Source organism: Cuculus canorus, chromosome 20 (genome assembly GCF_017976375.1).
Source record: "Cuculus canorus isolate bCucCan1 chromosome 20, bCucCan1.pri, whole genome shotgun sequence".
NCBI lineage: Eukaryota > Metazoa > Chordata > Aves > Cuculiformes > Cuculidae > Cuculus > Cuculus canorus.
In genome coordinates this window covers 10232353-10244567 of record NC_071420.1, presented here as the reverse complement: position 1 = coordinate 10244567, position 12215 = coordinate 10232353, and the positions used below count along the sequence as shown (strand labels likewise).

The window sequence follows — 12215 nt, the reverse complement described above, 5'->3', positions numbered from 1 at the left end:
GAGAAACTATTTTCCTGTAATTATTTTCCTGTAGAAGCCAAATCCATATATTACAATGACTTTGTTCGTAATATCCAAAGCATCAACTGCATGATGTTGCTATTGCTGCTCACAATTATTCTCTACCATTAGTAGGAGCTGTATGACGATGTTATTGCCATTAGTAATCCTTTGCTGTCATTGAAGCTCCTTGATGATACAGAGTGGATGCATGGGTCCCGGAGATACATTCTGGTTGGTATCATTTCTTTTACATGAGAAAACTACATTATTACATGCTTGGGAGGAACTCTCTGTAAACATCTGCCAAGCTACCTCATTATCTTCCTTCAAACTCCTCCTTAAAAAAACCTTTTGCCATGCTGCCTACAAAGACTCAACAGCATCATAGTGACACGACTAATTAACACTACCAGCTAACGGCATTACCTTGTTACCTACACTCACTCCCCACTCTCCTTGTATACTTCCATCACAAGGACAGTGAGCATAGAGCCACTTTAGTGTTCAGGTATCGGACAATCCTCAGCACAACCCTGGCCCATCAGTAGAGACCCAGGATGCTCAAGATCCCAAAGCAATCAATGCATCTTCTTGGTGGCATGTTGCTAGGTGTGCAAGGGGACTGGGATTTTCCTCCCTCCTGCACATATCTGAAATTTTCCCTCAGTTTAAGGTCATCTACAAGCATCTGCAGCACCTCCCATATGAGGACAGGCTGAGAGAGTTGGGCTTGTTCAGCCTGGAGAAGGCTCAGAGGAGATCTTATAGCAACTTTCCAGTACCTGAAAAGGTCCTACAAAAAAAGCTGGAGAGGGACTGTTTGCAAAGGCTTGTGGGGATAGGATGAGGGGGAATGGGTATAAAGTGGAGAGGGGCAGATTTAGACTGGACATTAGGAAGAATTTCTTCACCATGAGACTGGTGAGGCCCTGGCCCAGGTTGCCCAGGGAAGTTGTGGCTGCCCCACCCCTGGAGGTGTTTCAGGCCAGGTTGGATGGGCCTTGGGCAGCCTGAGCCGGTGGGAGGTGTCCCTGCCCACGGCAGGGGGTTGAAACTGGATGATCTTTAAGGTCCCTTCCAACCCAAACTATTCTATGATTCTTTGATTTGCCTCCCCGGATTGGTAGGTGTCACCGGGCACTCCAACACAACCCAGGCAGCTCAGTCAGCCTGAACTGCACAAAGAAGAAATCCCAGAGCTGAAGCACTTGAGCACACCACAAGCTTCAGCCACCATCTCACTGCCCTGCCACCATCCAGCCCCACTACCAGATCCCACCAACGCTGGCCCAGCCCTCGTGGCAAACCGCCAGGGAAGAAAGACAGTGCCCTGCAATCTCAGTGGTGGATAAAGAGATTTCATCCCGCGCTCTCGCTGCCAGCTGCACGCTCAGCTCACTCTGAGGGGTGACGCTTCTTGAAAGGATTCATTTCACTGCCCTGTGCTTATTGGTAGTGTCTCCAGAGTACTTGACTCAATATTAGCCTCGGTGTTGCCTACTGAATGATGGGTGGAGGCTGGTTAGAAACCTATTTCTTTGTCCATGGCAATGGGCAGAGAAGCTCAATAATTATTACCAGTGGGTCGTCTTTTAAAGTGTTCTCTTTACCTCATTGATACAGTAAAATTTGGAGCAGCAGTGTCTCATTTGGGTATTTCGAATGCTTTTAAGTGCTGGGCAACACTAAGCATGCAGTGATATCACCTGCACTCTCTCTTTGCTAGCCAAAACAGCTCCAGCTCCGAAATCCAGTGGCTTCACGGGTGCCCATCATTCCAGCTTTTGCAGTAGAGCTGCTGTGATTTCCATCAGCTGAGGAGCTGCCCTTCTGCTTCTTTTACTAGTAATTATAATTCATCAGCTTTCTATGGTGCTCATTACTGTGGTATTTGAGTGCCTATTTTTACAGGCTTGAGTAGCTGCTATATACCATCTCGTCTCATTGCAGACAGACGAGCAACCTCTCAGGCTCCCTCTGGAAATGAGCTCACCATGTCCTGCACCCTCCCTACTTTTCCCTTTTGATCACGGCATCTGCAGCACACATCTATTATTGTTTAAAGTAATATTACAAGCATGCAGTACAGATAAAGACGGCATTAATCAAAATAACTTAACCATTTGCTGTTCTTCGTGAAGATTTTAACTACTCTAAATAACATTATTCAATTGCATATTGGGAGAAACAAATTTTGGAAGAAACAGCGTCTGAAAATGCTTCCACATGAAGCCGCCTCCTGCAGCTTTGTGCTATCAAAAGCCAGAAGGGAAGGTATTGCAACAGTGTCTGAGTAGGTTGAACTGAACGACACACGTGCACAACATGGGAAACCTAACATCCCCTTCCACATTTCGTCACGGCCCGACTCAAGCAGGTTGGGTGTGTTTGTTTCCTCCTCTTCCTCTTTCTTTATCCTTCTCACACCAAATCATGATGCAAGAGGAAGGATGGCCTCTACAGGGCCTCAGTCACTTATAAAGCCTGGGATGTCATTTTCCAGATAGGGAAACTGAGACATACACAGTGAGAATGTCTTGTTTAACACCACTGCAAGGAGCTAAAGTAGAATAGCTCACTAGGCTCCAAAGTCTCTTCCCTCACCTCCGTGTTGGTAATTAGAGGTGCATCTCCGCAACAACCACGGGTGGAGAAGGTGTCCAGGGACATGGTTTAGTGGCAGATAGGAATGGTTGGACTCCGATGATCCAAGAGGTCTTTTCCAACCTGGTGATTCTATGAACCAGTGTTATTACCAGAAACAAGAACAGACTTGAAACCTGAACTTCTGGGCACTACAGCGAAGAGAAAGGCAAGATGGCTTTCTGGGTTCCTTTATCCTTCTAGCTCTCAGCTATGCTTTCAATTGATAATTATCTCAGATTTTAACTGCGGTTTGATGCCGTTCCTTTTTTGCTACGGAAGTTGGAGAAGACTTGTGTGCCAGCTGGCACGCCTGCCCCCTCACACCACTTGCCTTCCAGCAGCATCACCGCTCCCAAAGCAGCACGACTCTTGCATGAGATTTTAAGAAATTAAGCACCCTCCCAGTGTTTTGGAGACCTGAGACCCCAGCGCTGCTAACCTTCATCACTGTTGTCGTCCACAAGGATGATCTCCTTCAGGAGGTGAGCTGGCGTATGATTAACAGCGCTGTGCACCGATCGCAAGATAACCGACAGTGCTTCATTCACAAAGATGAAGATGATGGAGATCTGAGGCAGGTCCTTGCCATATTTCAGCTCTTTGCACCTGTAGCACGAAGGGCAGAGAGAGAGTGACAGGGTGAGTAGAGCACACAGGGCAGCGCCCGAGCTGGGCACAAATTTAACACACAGCACAAGACAATAGCAGACATCCCACAGCTTTGTGCAGCCAGATGTTACAGCTGTCCGTACTCAATTTCAGCAGGGTTGTCCAGTAAAGACGGCAGCGACAGAGAGTATCCTTTGGGCTCAGAGAGCACCAAAGAGAGTGAAAATCCAGAGCTGCATTCGTACGCCTGTGACTGTATGCGTGGGGGAATGCAACAAACAGCAGCCTCCAGCACTGAGAAAATGGCTTTGCTATTTGAAACTGCGGTCAGAAATGAGCTTTGTTCTTAAACACCACTTAGGAATTTTCTTCCCATTTGCTTTGGAATGAAATGAATACGAAATGACCCCTGGTTAAACAGTCCTAATAAATGTTTTAGCTCTCTTTGCAGATATTTCTGAACACATTCCTGTCTCCAAAGTACCCCAGCAGAGCATTGCCATGAAGTGGTGTCTTTGTTTTTAACCTATCCTATAGCTATGAACTACAAAAACTTGCAATCCTCTCTCTGGGAGGAGCTCCCAGGTTGCCTACCAGCCACTATAACCTCTAGAAAGCAACACGTACATCGATACACCTTGAGAGCAAGGACATCCATGGAGCAGAACTAGGGTAGTTCTGAGCAGGAGAGGTCTTCTTCCAGGTAACCCACAGCTCTCCGAGGCGCACACATTGTCCCCAGAGAGTCGCAGATGATGTTTTAATGCTACACTTAATCCTAACCAGAAACCTAACCTTAATAAAGTAATTACTAAAAGCAAGCAGGTGATCTTTAAGTACTTCAAACAACTCAATCAAACTCTCCAGCTTTCCCGACAATAAATACATGCAAAGGAAGGAGAAGAAAACAAGCCTTCCTCCTCCCTTTTTGCGTTCATGACAGATTAGACATGCAACATTAGCAGTGTTAGCAGAATTACAATAAGCATTTATCAAGTAAATCCAGTTTAGATAACCAGAGAAAGACTGAAGGCAGGAATGACATCCCAAGTCCCTTCAAGCTCATTGACTCTCCAACAATGACTCTGTATTTAATTGTGCTGGGTGTTTCTCAGGCAACAGCAGGCATTCTTCTGACTGCAAAAGGAGACTTGGGAGACAAGGATTTTCACAGAAACACAGCTCTTTATGTATCTTCTTTAGTTAAACATGCATGCTGGATAAAAACAAGGTTGCATTTCTTGATTTAACTATTGCCTACCCAAAAGAAAGCCAAGCTCTCTACAAAAAGGAATGCACCCAATACTGAGAAGGATCTTCCAAAGGGAAGAGCTCTCTTTAAAGCGAATGAACAGTTGTGATGGGGTGAAGTGACAATTGACCCTGAAATCCTGCACAAAAGTCAAACTAAACTGACTGATACTAAAAACCTGCTTTTGATATATGTTGATACCTGCTAAGCTGAAGAGAAGGTGGTCACAGGAGCAAGAGCATTTCCTTTTAATCATTGCACACCCCTGGGCAGCCTTCCCCTGGGGCACCGCTCCGGAAGGATAAAGAGCTCAGTTTGTGATCAAAGAGGTTTGGAGGAAAATCCAAATCGGGCCCTTTGAGGTTCATCTCCTGCTCATTCACATTCACCCTGCACCACTCTTATCATGGTTCTCCTTTCCCGACCGCTGAGGACAGGCGAACAAAGATTCGGGGGGAAAAGAGATAACTCCAGGGAAGGAGCGGGCACGCAAATACACCCGCATTGTTCCTACGTGCAATTCTCCAAAGGCAGGTGGGGTGCAAGGAGGCAAAGCTTTTTAGAAACACTGTGCTCCCCCACGGCTTTGTGCTCGGCGCTGGCTTTGGCCACAATCACAGGAACGGGGAAGGCGGCAACTGAAAACCAAAATAACCTCAAATTTGTCAGCCCTCACGTGGGCTCTCCTCAGTTGCCGGCGTAAAAAACAACTGAGATGGGTGATGTTCTCTACCCGCAGCCACGTGTTATTGGAGTCCAGCCTTCCGCTCCACCGCCACGGCTTCTTACTGACAAACTAATGGGGCAGCAACTGCTCCTGCACACGTGCAGCAAAACACCTGGTGCTTTCGGGCTCTCCTGGGGCCACGGAGAGAAAAAAAGGAAAAATAATGCTTGAGCTCAAACATAATTAGAAGGGCCAGTGGAGAACTTGTTAGAAACAGCAGGACTAATGAGCACGCAAGATGGGAAGCCATGGGGTTTGGGTTCTTTGGTGGGTTTCTTTTAAGCATTTTAAATAGGAAAGGGACTGATCTGGACACTGGGGTTCAGCCGCTCCTTTCAGACCATTCGCAGGCAGAGAAACACCGGTTTGATTGTTTTTCTCCTAGAAACATCAGAGCGTAATTCAGGGAGGATTTACCCTCTCGCAGCAGGTCAGAGGGTCCGGACCCCACCGGCAGTGGGCAGGTGAGGCTTCGGGGCTGCTCATCGCTCCAGTTACCTCCTGTATCCCAAAGCACAACACTTTGTCAATGCTAAGAGGCCGCAATTCCTTGTAGCGGTGTAAAATGGAAGATACACGATGTGAAATTTCTGCTGCCTTCAGTGTTTCAAGGGTAATCCAGAGAAATAGCACTGAAAAAAAAACAGTACCAACCCTGCAGGAGTGACAGGAATGAGTCCCAAGCAATGTGTGGGCTATCCAACTACAACTGAGTCACCTTCCCCCTCCGCCCACTGTTACTGCCCTCAAGCGAGAATGCATTTCCCATCTTGCCAGACAGTACCTCCAAAATTCAGATCCCAGGCCAAAATACTTCTAAAAATTCAGAATTCAAGTCTCACTAATTATCCAAGAGGGACACACAGGGCCAGAGCTGGATTCTAGCGCAGCTGGAGCCCTGAGCTCAGACTGTGGGCTGGTCTCTTTGGGGACTGACAATTAATGAGATAAATGTGGTTTTCTGGGGAGCTTGAGGCTAACCAGCATGCAGGAAGCCAGAAGCCATAGGAACAAACCTGTTGTGCTGAGATTTTTTGTCAAGCTTTTCTAGAACCTGAATTAACTCCAAAGCAAATCCACTTCTTATGTGGGCTGAAAATATTTGGAGCTCCTCATGTCTACTAAGACGAGAAGCTCAGGTTTTATTTCTAACGCTCAGCTCACACTGCATCTGCTCTGCCCACGAGCAGTTCTTGGTCCAGTAAGTCGGATTTCCAAGGGAACATGCATTCATTTGAAAACTAAACTAAATCAGATGGAGACACCACTAAATTCCATTCCTGCTGCCGTCCGTTACCCACGCGGTTCAAGACCAGCACCTCACTTTAGATTTGCATTTGGCTACTTTCTCTCACTCATCATTACCAAAAAGCTGTCTCAGGAACTCCTCCCCACCATGCATTGGGTGTGCATCTGCACACGAACCTAAGACAGAGCTGCACGACAAAGACACTGTGCCAACCTACAAAAGGGCAACACCTGGCCTTCACATCTGAAAATACTCCTGATGGGAGAAAACTGAAGAGACTGCAGTTGATCCCTTGCAATCTTCTTTGTGCTAGACCAGAAACACTTGACTGGTAAAAGACAGAACACTACTCGCTTGCCAACGCCTCTAAACTAATTCATGCAGGTCACACAATGCCATTTTCCCCACTAAATCCTGCTCTCCTCAGTTAAACGTAGGCTGGCACCTGCTTGCAGGATTTATATCAAAACATTGTGAATCAATACCAAAAAGAAGCAGATCCCTTACGGTTTTGTCTCTCATTTAGATCAATGGGTTATCAGAGTAAGAGCATTTTATGTCCCATTAAATCATGCTCGACTACGTCCCATTAAATCATGCTTACAAAACTTTCTAAGTTTTGAGAGGCTGGGGAAAACCTCGTAACATATGGCATTGGGTTTAATTTAAGGACCTCGCTGAGCTCTGAATGAGAAGCACTGCTTCCCCTCAAACACAGGGGAAGAATCAGGCATTACTTCACCCTTGGTCCAAGGCTTAGATACATCTTTTTTCACCTTGGAAGCAGACTGAGAGACTGACCAGACACCAGACCCAACATAAACCTCTGTCTGGTGCCTCCATGAACCACTTCCTAGCGTTCTCCCCACCCGCTCCGCAAGGGAGGAAGGGAGGTAGATGAGAGCAGAGGCCACAGCACAACTGGACAGTGGACACTGTCATCACAGAATCACAAGGTTGGAAAGGACCCATTAGATCATCGAGTCTAACCATTCCTAACACTCCCTAAACCATGTCCCTAAGCACTAAGTCATCTTTCTTGGGTCAGAGGTCTTTATTCTACACGAAGCTCAAATTGCCAATCAGGAGAACGTGCAAGAAATGCATTACATAAAATATATTTACAGAGGCAATTTTTCACTGTGAACCCTTTGCAGTTACTGCTTTATGTAAGAAGCCATTCAGAAAGAAATGAAGGATGAAAAAGGGAGAGGGAGAAGGGGAAATATGTCTGGGTTCATGCTGAACAGCTTGGCATACATCAAGCCACATTAACCAAGTCAGCCAATTTCAAAACAAAAAGAACACACTAAGTTCTGCTGCCATTTATGTTTGTCTGCTGCAGGAGTCTGCCTGGAACCCTCCCATCATAGGTTTTATGCTCAGCACACAGCTGTAAATCTACCCTTCAGCGCAGCGAGTGCGATTAGGATGTTTATTGCTGTCTCGGTAACAGAAAAGGGATATCATATCATTTAGCGCTTCGTGATCCTACACCAAAGAAAAAAATCACCTGGAATCAGAGCAGCAAGTGCTCCTGGAGCAAAAAGAGGCCACAAAACGGCACTTAATATTTAAAGGACACTTATTGCTTCTCTGTAATTTAACATGGTGCACTCTATCACTCCATTAATCTATCTCTACCATCTTCCGGGGTGGAAAGTTGTTCCGTTGACCACCTAGAATCGCACTGTTCAGCATCAGAACCAAACTCAGGTGGTTTCTACACATTCACTCCCCCAACACAAGCCATTTACCAGCACTAACGAGTGCAGCTTATGAACAACCTGGAACACAGACCGATCTGGAACAAAACAGGCCCCTGCTTGTCTGATCCTTCAGCTCCAGATCAAATCATGCTGGCACATAGCAAAGAGTGGACTTCCAAGCCAATAGTGTAACTTGGCTCACCGCGCACGGAGAATCTCCTCTGATGGATGGCAAGTGCCATCATGTAACACCTTTCACAAAAATACCCAGTTTAACGAAAGAGAAAATAATGCATTCTGTTCTTTCAAAGTCCATAAGCACAGACAAAAGGATCACTATCTCATACTCTATAAATTGAGCCACAGCACTCACATATTAGTCCAGAGAGAAGACTGACAGACCTGCAACTTGCTTTCCTCCCCAGATCACAGAGCAGAAACACCTCTTAAAAGAGAGATCCAGTAATTGCTAACCCCAGATGTTGCATCAAAGATAATACTCATCACTGATTCTAGGAACTATCTTCAATCTTCCGATGTGCCTCACTCAAGTCATCCACACCCAATAGCACATGCATTACCTTGCACAGAACCTCAAATCTTACAGACCATGACTTTCTTCCTGATTTGTGCCTTTTGTACTACCTCCCTTCTCTCAGTTTCGACATAAATATGCCTACCAAAGCTTTACGTGAAGATTAAACACCATTAAGCAGAGAGCATAGCTGTCCTCATTTCCAGTGAGGAGGCAGTAACTCCATAAATCTGAAACACCTCACAGGTTAGATGTGCCCTGGTTTTCAAATATGCCCGGAGTTTTAAAGGTAAAACTCGTATCTAGGTAAAAAACAGGCTTCAATAGCCTAAATGAAGATGATCCACCAGTAACCTGATATTCCTAATGACACGTTTCTAACAAATCATTCCTAATGCCTATTGTTGAGCCTGGAGCCATCTGTCCAACTGAGGGGGGTGCAACAACACGCAGAGGTTGCCTATCAAGATCCAGAAAGACAAATTGGGAGGAAGATCAGGTGGTGAAGAGATATTAGAGAAACACCAGTGAAGCAGAGGTACCTGCTGCTGCAGATGATGGTTTTAAACCATAGTTTTAGGCAAGGCAGAGAAAAACCCTAACCTCTTACTCCCTGGGCACTAAGACACCCAGTAAAATAGTCTCGCCATCTGCTTCGAGACACGTTTTTGCATTGTATGGAACCACACAGACATAACATTTTGCCACAAGCTGTTCTCCTCCAGGCTGGTACCAACATAGCACTGCCCGAGGCACAGTTTCGACCGTAAGTAGAGGTTCTGCTTGCAGATTTACCCTTTGGTCTGCAAATGAAAGCCCCAAAACCAATTTCCACCCACAGCCCCAACAGCAGAAACCCTTCTGCAAAGGTTACTTCCATCTCTACACTCAACTCAGTTCCTCATTGATGATGCCAACACAGCAGCAAGGGAAGCCAAGCAAAGTTCAAGGAATGCCAATGAAAAACAAAACCTTCTCACAAAAGGAAGCACTCAATCTACTACAGTATGAAGGAAGACACAATGCCCAGAGGTCCTGAGCAAGACCACAGTGCCCAAGCCAGAGAGCAGAAGTCACATCAGAGCGAAGAGAGAGGGCAATCATCTTCCCTCAAGCTGTGTTTTTATTTTTAAACACAGATCTAACCGGTAACTGGAGAAGAACAACGATGGAGGGAAAGCCAAAGGCAGTGAAGCTACATCTGTCTGAGGTCTTGCAATACGCCTCCTCCAGCCACCCATCACTCGCCTGCCCTCAGTTTAAAGCCCTTCCCAAACAACCTACAGAACTGAGGTCCCCAATCTGATACAAACCCGAGAGCCTTTTTAGCAGTGGCCTGGTTTTGGCTGGCACAGAGCTCATTTTCTCCCTAGTAGTTGGCATAGTGCTGTGGTTTGGATTTAGTACGGGAACAACATTGATAACAAACAATGTTGATAACATACCCATGACTTTAGTTGTTGTTTAATAATGCTTACACAAAGTCAAGGACTTTGCTGCTTCCCATGCGCTACTGTTGAGCACATGCCAAGAAGCCGGGAGCAAACAGAGCCAGGATAGCCAACCCAAACTGGCCAGAGGGCTATCCTGTACCATACAGCATCACACTCGGTATATAACTGGGGAGGCAAGTTTATCGGGGGCAGAATTGCTGCTCAGGCTGGGTACCAGCCACCGGATGATGAGCAGTTGCGCTCTGCATCACTCAGTTTGTATAGTCTTTCATTATTATTATTATTTGGCTGTCCTATTAAATTGCCTTTATCTCAACCCACAACTTTTACCTTTTTTTTTCCCCGATTTTCCTCCTCGCCCCATCCACAGGAAGCAGTGAGCAAGCAGCCGCGTGGTATTTAGCTGTCAGCTGGGGTTAAACCACGGCAAGCAGCCACTGGAACAATGGAATCGGTCTGACTGATGTCTGGGATCCATAGGGATTAGGCAGCATCATACGAGATGATTTTTGGAAGCACCCAGAACTGTTTTACGCTCCTTATGTCAGGAGTACGCTGATGGCCACATGCAGGTGTTGGACTCACTGCTTCTGCCACCGCACAGCAGAGGGTCTGGGCAGCAGAAGCCCTCCGTGCGAGCCTTGACAGGCGCTCAGGCTGATTGATGACCAGTGTATCTATTTAATAGCTACACTGTCATTAGCTTTGACTCTACACCATTACTCATCTTCGCAGAAATGCCCTTTAGGGCTGTTCAAGACACAATTCTCCCATGCTGCATGAAGGTGACATCCCTTCTACATGACCTTTTGAAATGCCAACAGCAGGAACTGCCATGGAGAAGGGCAAACACCCAGGGCCTGCAGCAAGCCCAAAGTCTTGAGGGCTCTATATTGCTCCCACATCCTATAAAGCTATCTCTGTAACTACTAACGGGGGATCTACTGGTCCCATCTCGGTCTTTTTTGGGTGATCAGCCAAAATAAACATTCACGAACTGGGCAGACAAACAGGCATGAAAATCTGTGCCAATTGTACAGGGGCACAAAACGGGCAGGGGAACCCAGATCCTACATGCCTGTGGAAGAAGACAAGGGAGATAAAGACTTCGGTGGTTCTGACTACAGAAACCACATTTCTTCATAAAAGAACTGGATGAAGAGTTTTCAAGTAATTCCTCCTCTCCTACACGTTGCAGTGGGTGGATTCCTGTCCCACCATCACACTGAGTATTTTTAATTCTGAGCACCCAGTAGTTCCCCAATCTGGCTCCTGAAGTATAGTTATTAATCATTTCTTCATTGGCCATCACACAAAATAAATCCAGCTAACGTGCTTATCTAGAGCTTATCCCTTCCTGACATATCATTCTTGTATTAGGCTTGAGGGTTTGAATGTTTAAATAGGCAAATATTCTTTTGATTAGTGGAATAAATGATTCTTGTTACTTACAGTCCTTAAAAACACTGTTAGCGTCACAAAAGTGCTCAACGTTGGCGCAGCTTTTACAAGGTTTTGTAGATTTTCCTATAAAAAAATCGTTCTGCAGCAGAGAGAGTTCAACTTAATAAGCTCATATATTTTTAAATGCCTTTCCTACAATGATATACGGAACGGCAACATTAAAGCTAAGGGTGCATAAGAGACAACTTGGTTAGAATTTCTGCACATTAAGTGGAATTCTCTGAAAAATTGCCACCATATATTACTGTTTCACTGATCCCTAAGAAAGCCAAGCTGGAGCAAACATTATTTTGCAACAAAATTGATCATCAGTACATCTCTCAGTTCCTAGGATCACACAGAATCACTAGGTTGGAAAAGACCTCCTGGATCATTGAGTCCAACCATTCCTATCAACCACTAAACCATGTCCCCAGGTATCTCACCCACCTGCCTTTTAACTCCCTCCAGGGATGGTGACTCCACCCCCTCCCTGGGCAGCCTCTGACAGGGCCCCATGACCCTTTCTGTGAAACATTTTTTCCTGATATCCAGTCTGACCCTCCCCTGGCGGAGCTTGAGGCCATT

At 45.9% G+C, this 12215-nt stretch overlaps 1 protein-coding gene across 1 annotated transcript in view; it reads right to left on the bottom strand.

Annotated features, from left to right (window-relative positions):
- The window catches only part of GALNT17 (polypeptide N-acetylgalactosaminyltransferase 17), a 220469-nt gene that overhangs the window by 138713 nt on the left and 69541 nt on the right, over positions 1 to 12215 (bottom strand). Inside the window, exon 3 of the mRNA XM_009567029.2 lies at positions 3089 to 3255. Coding sequence (XP_009565324.1) covers positions 3089 to 3255 — 167 coding nt within the window. The remainder of the gene's footprint in view (positions 1 to 3088; positions 3256 to 12215) is intronic.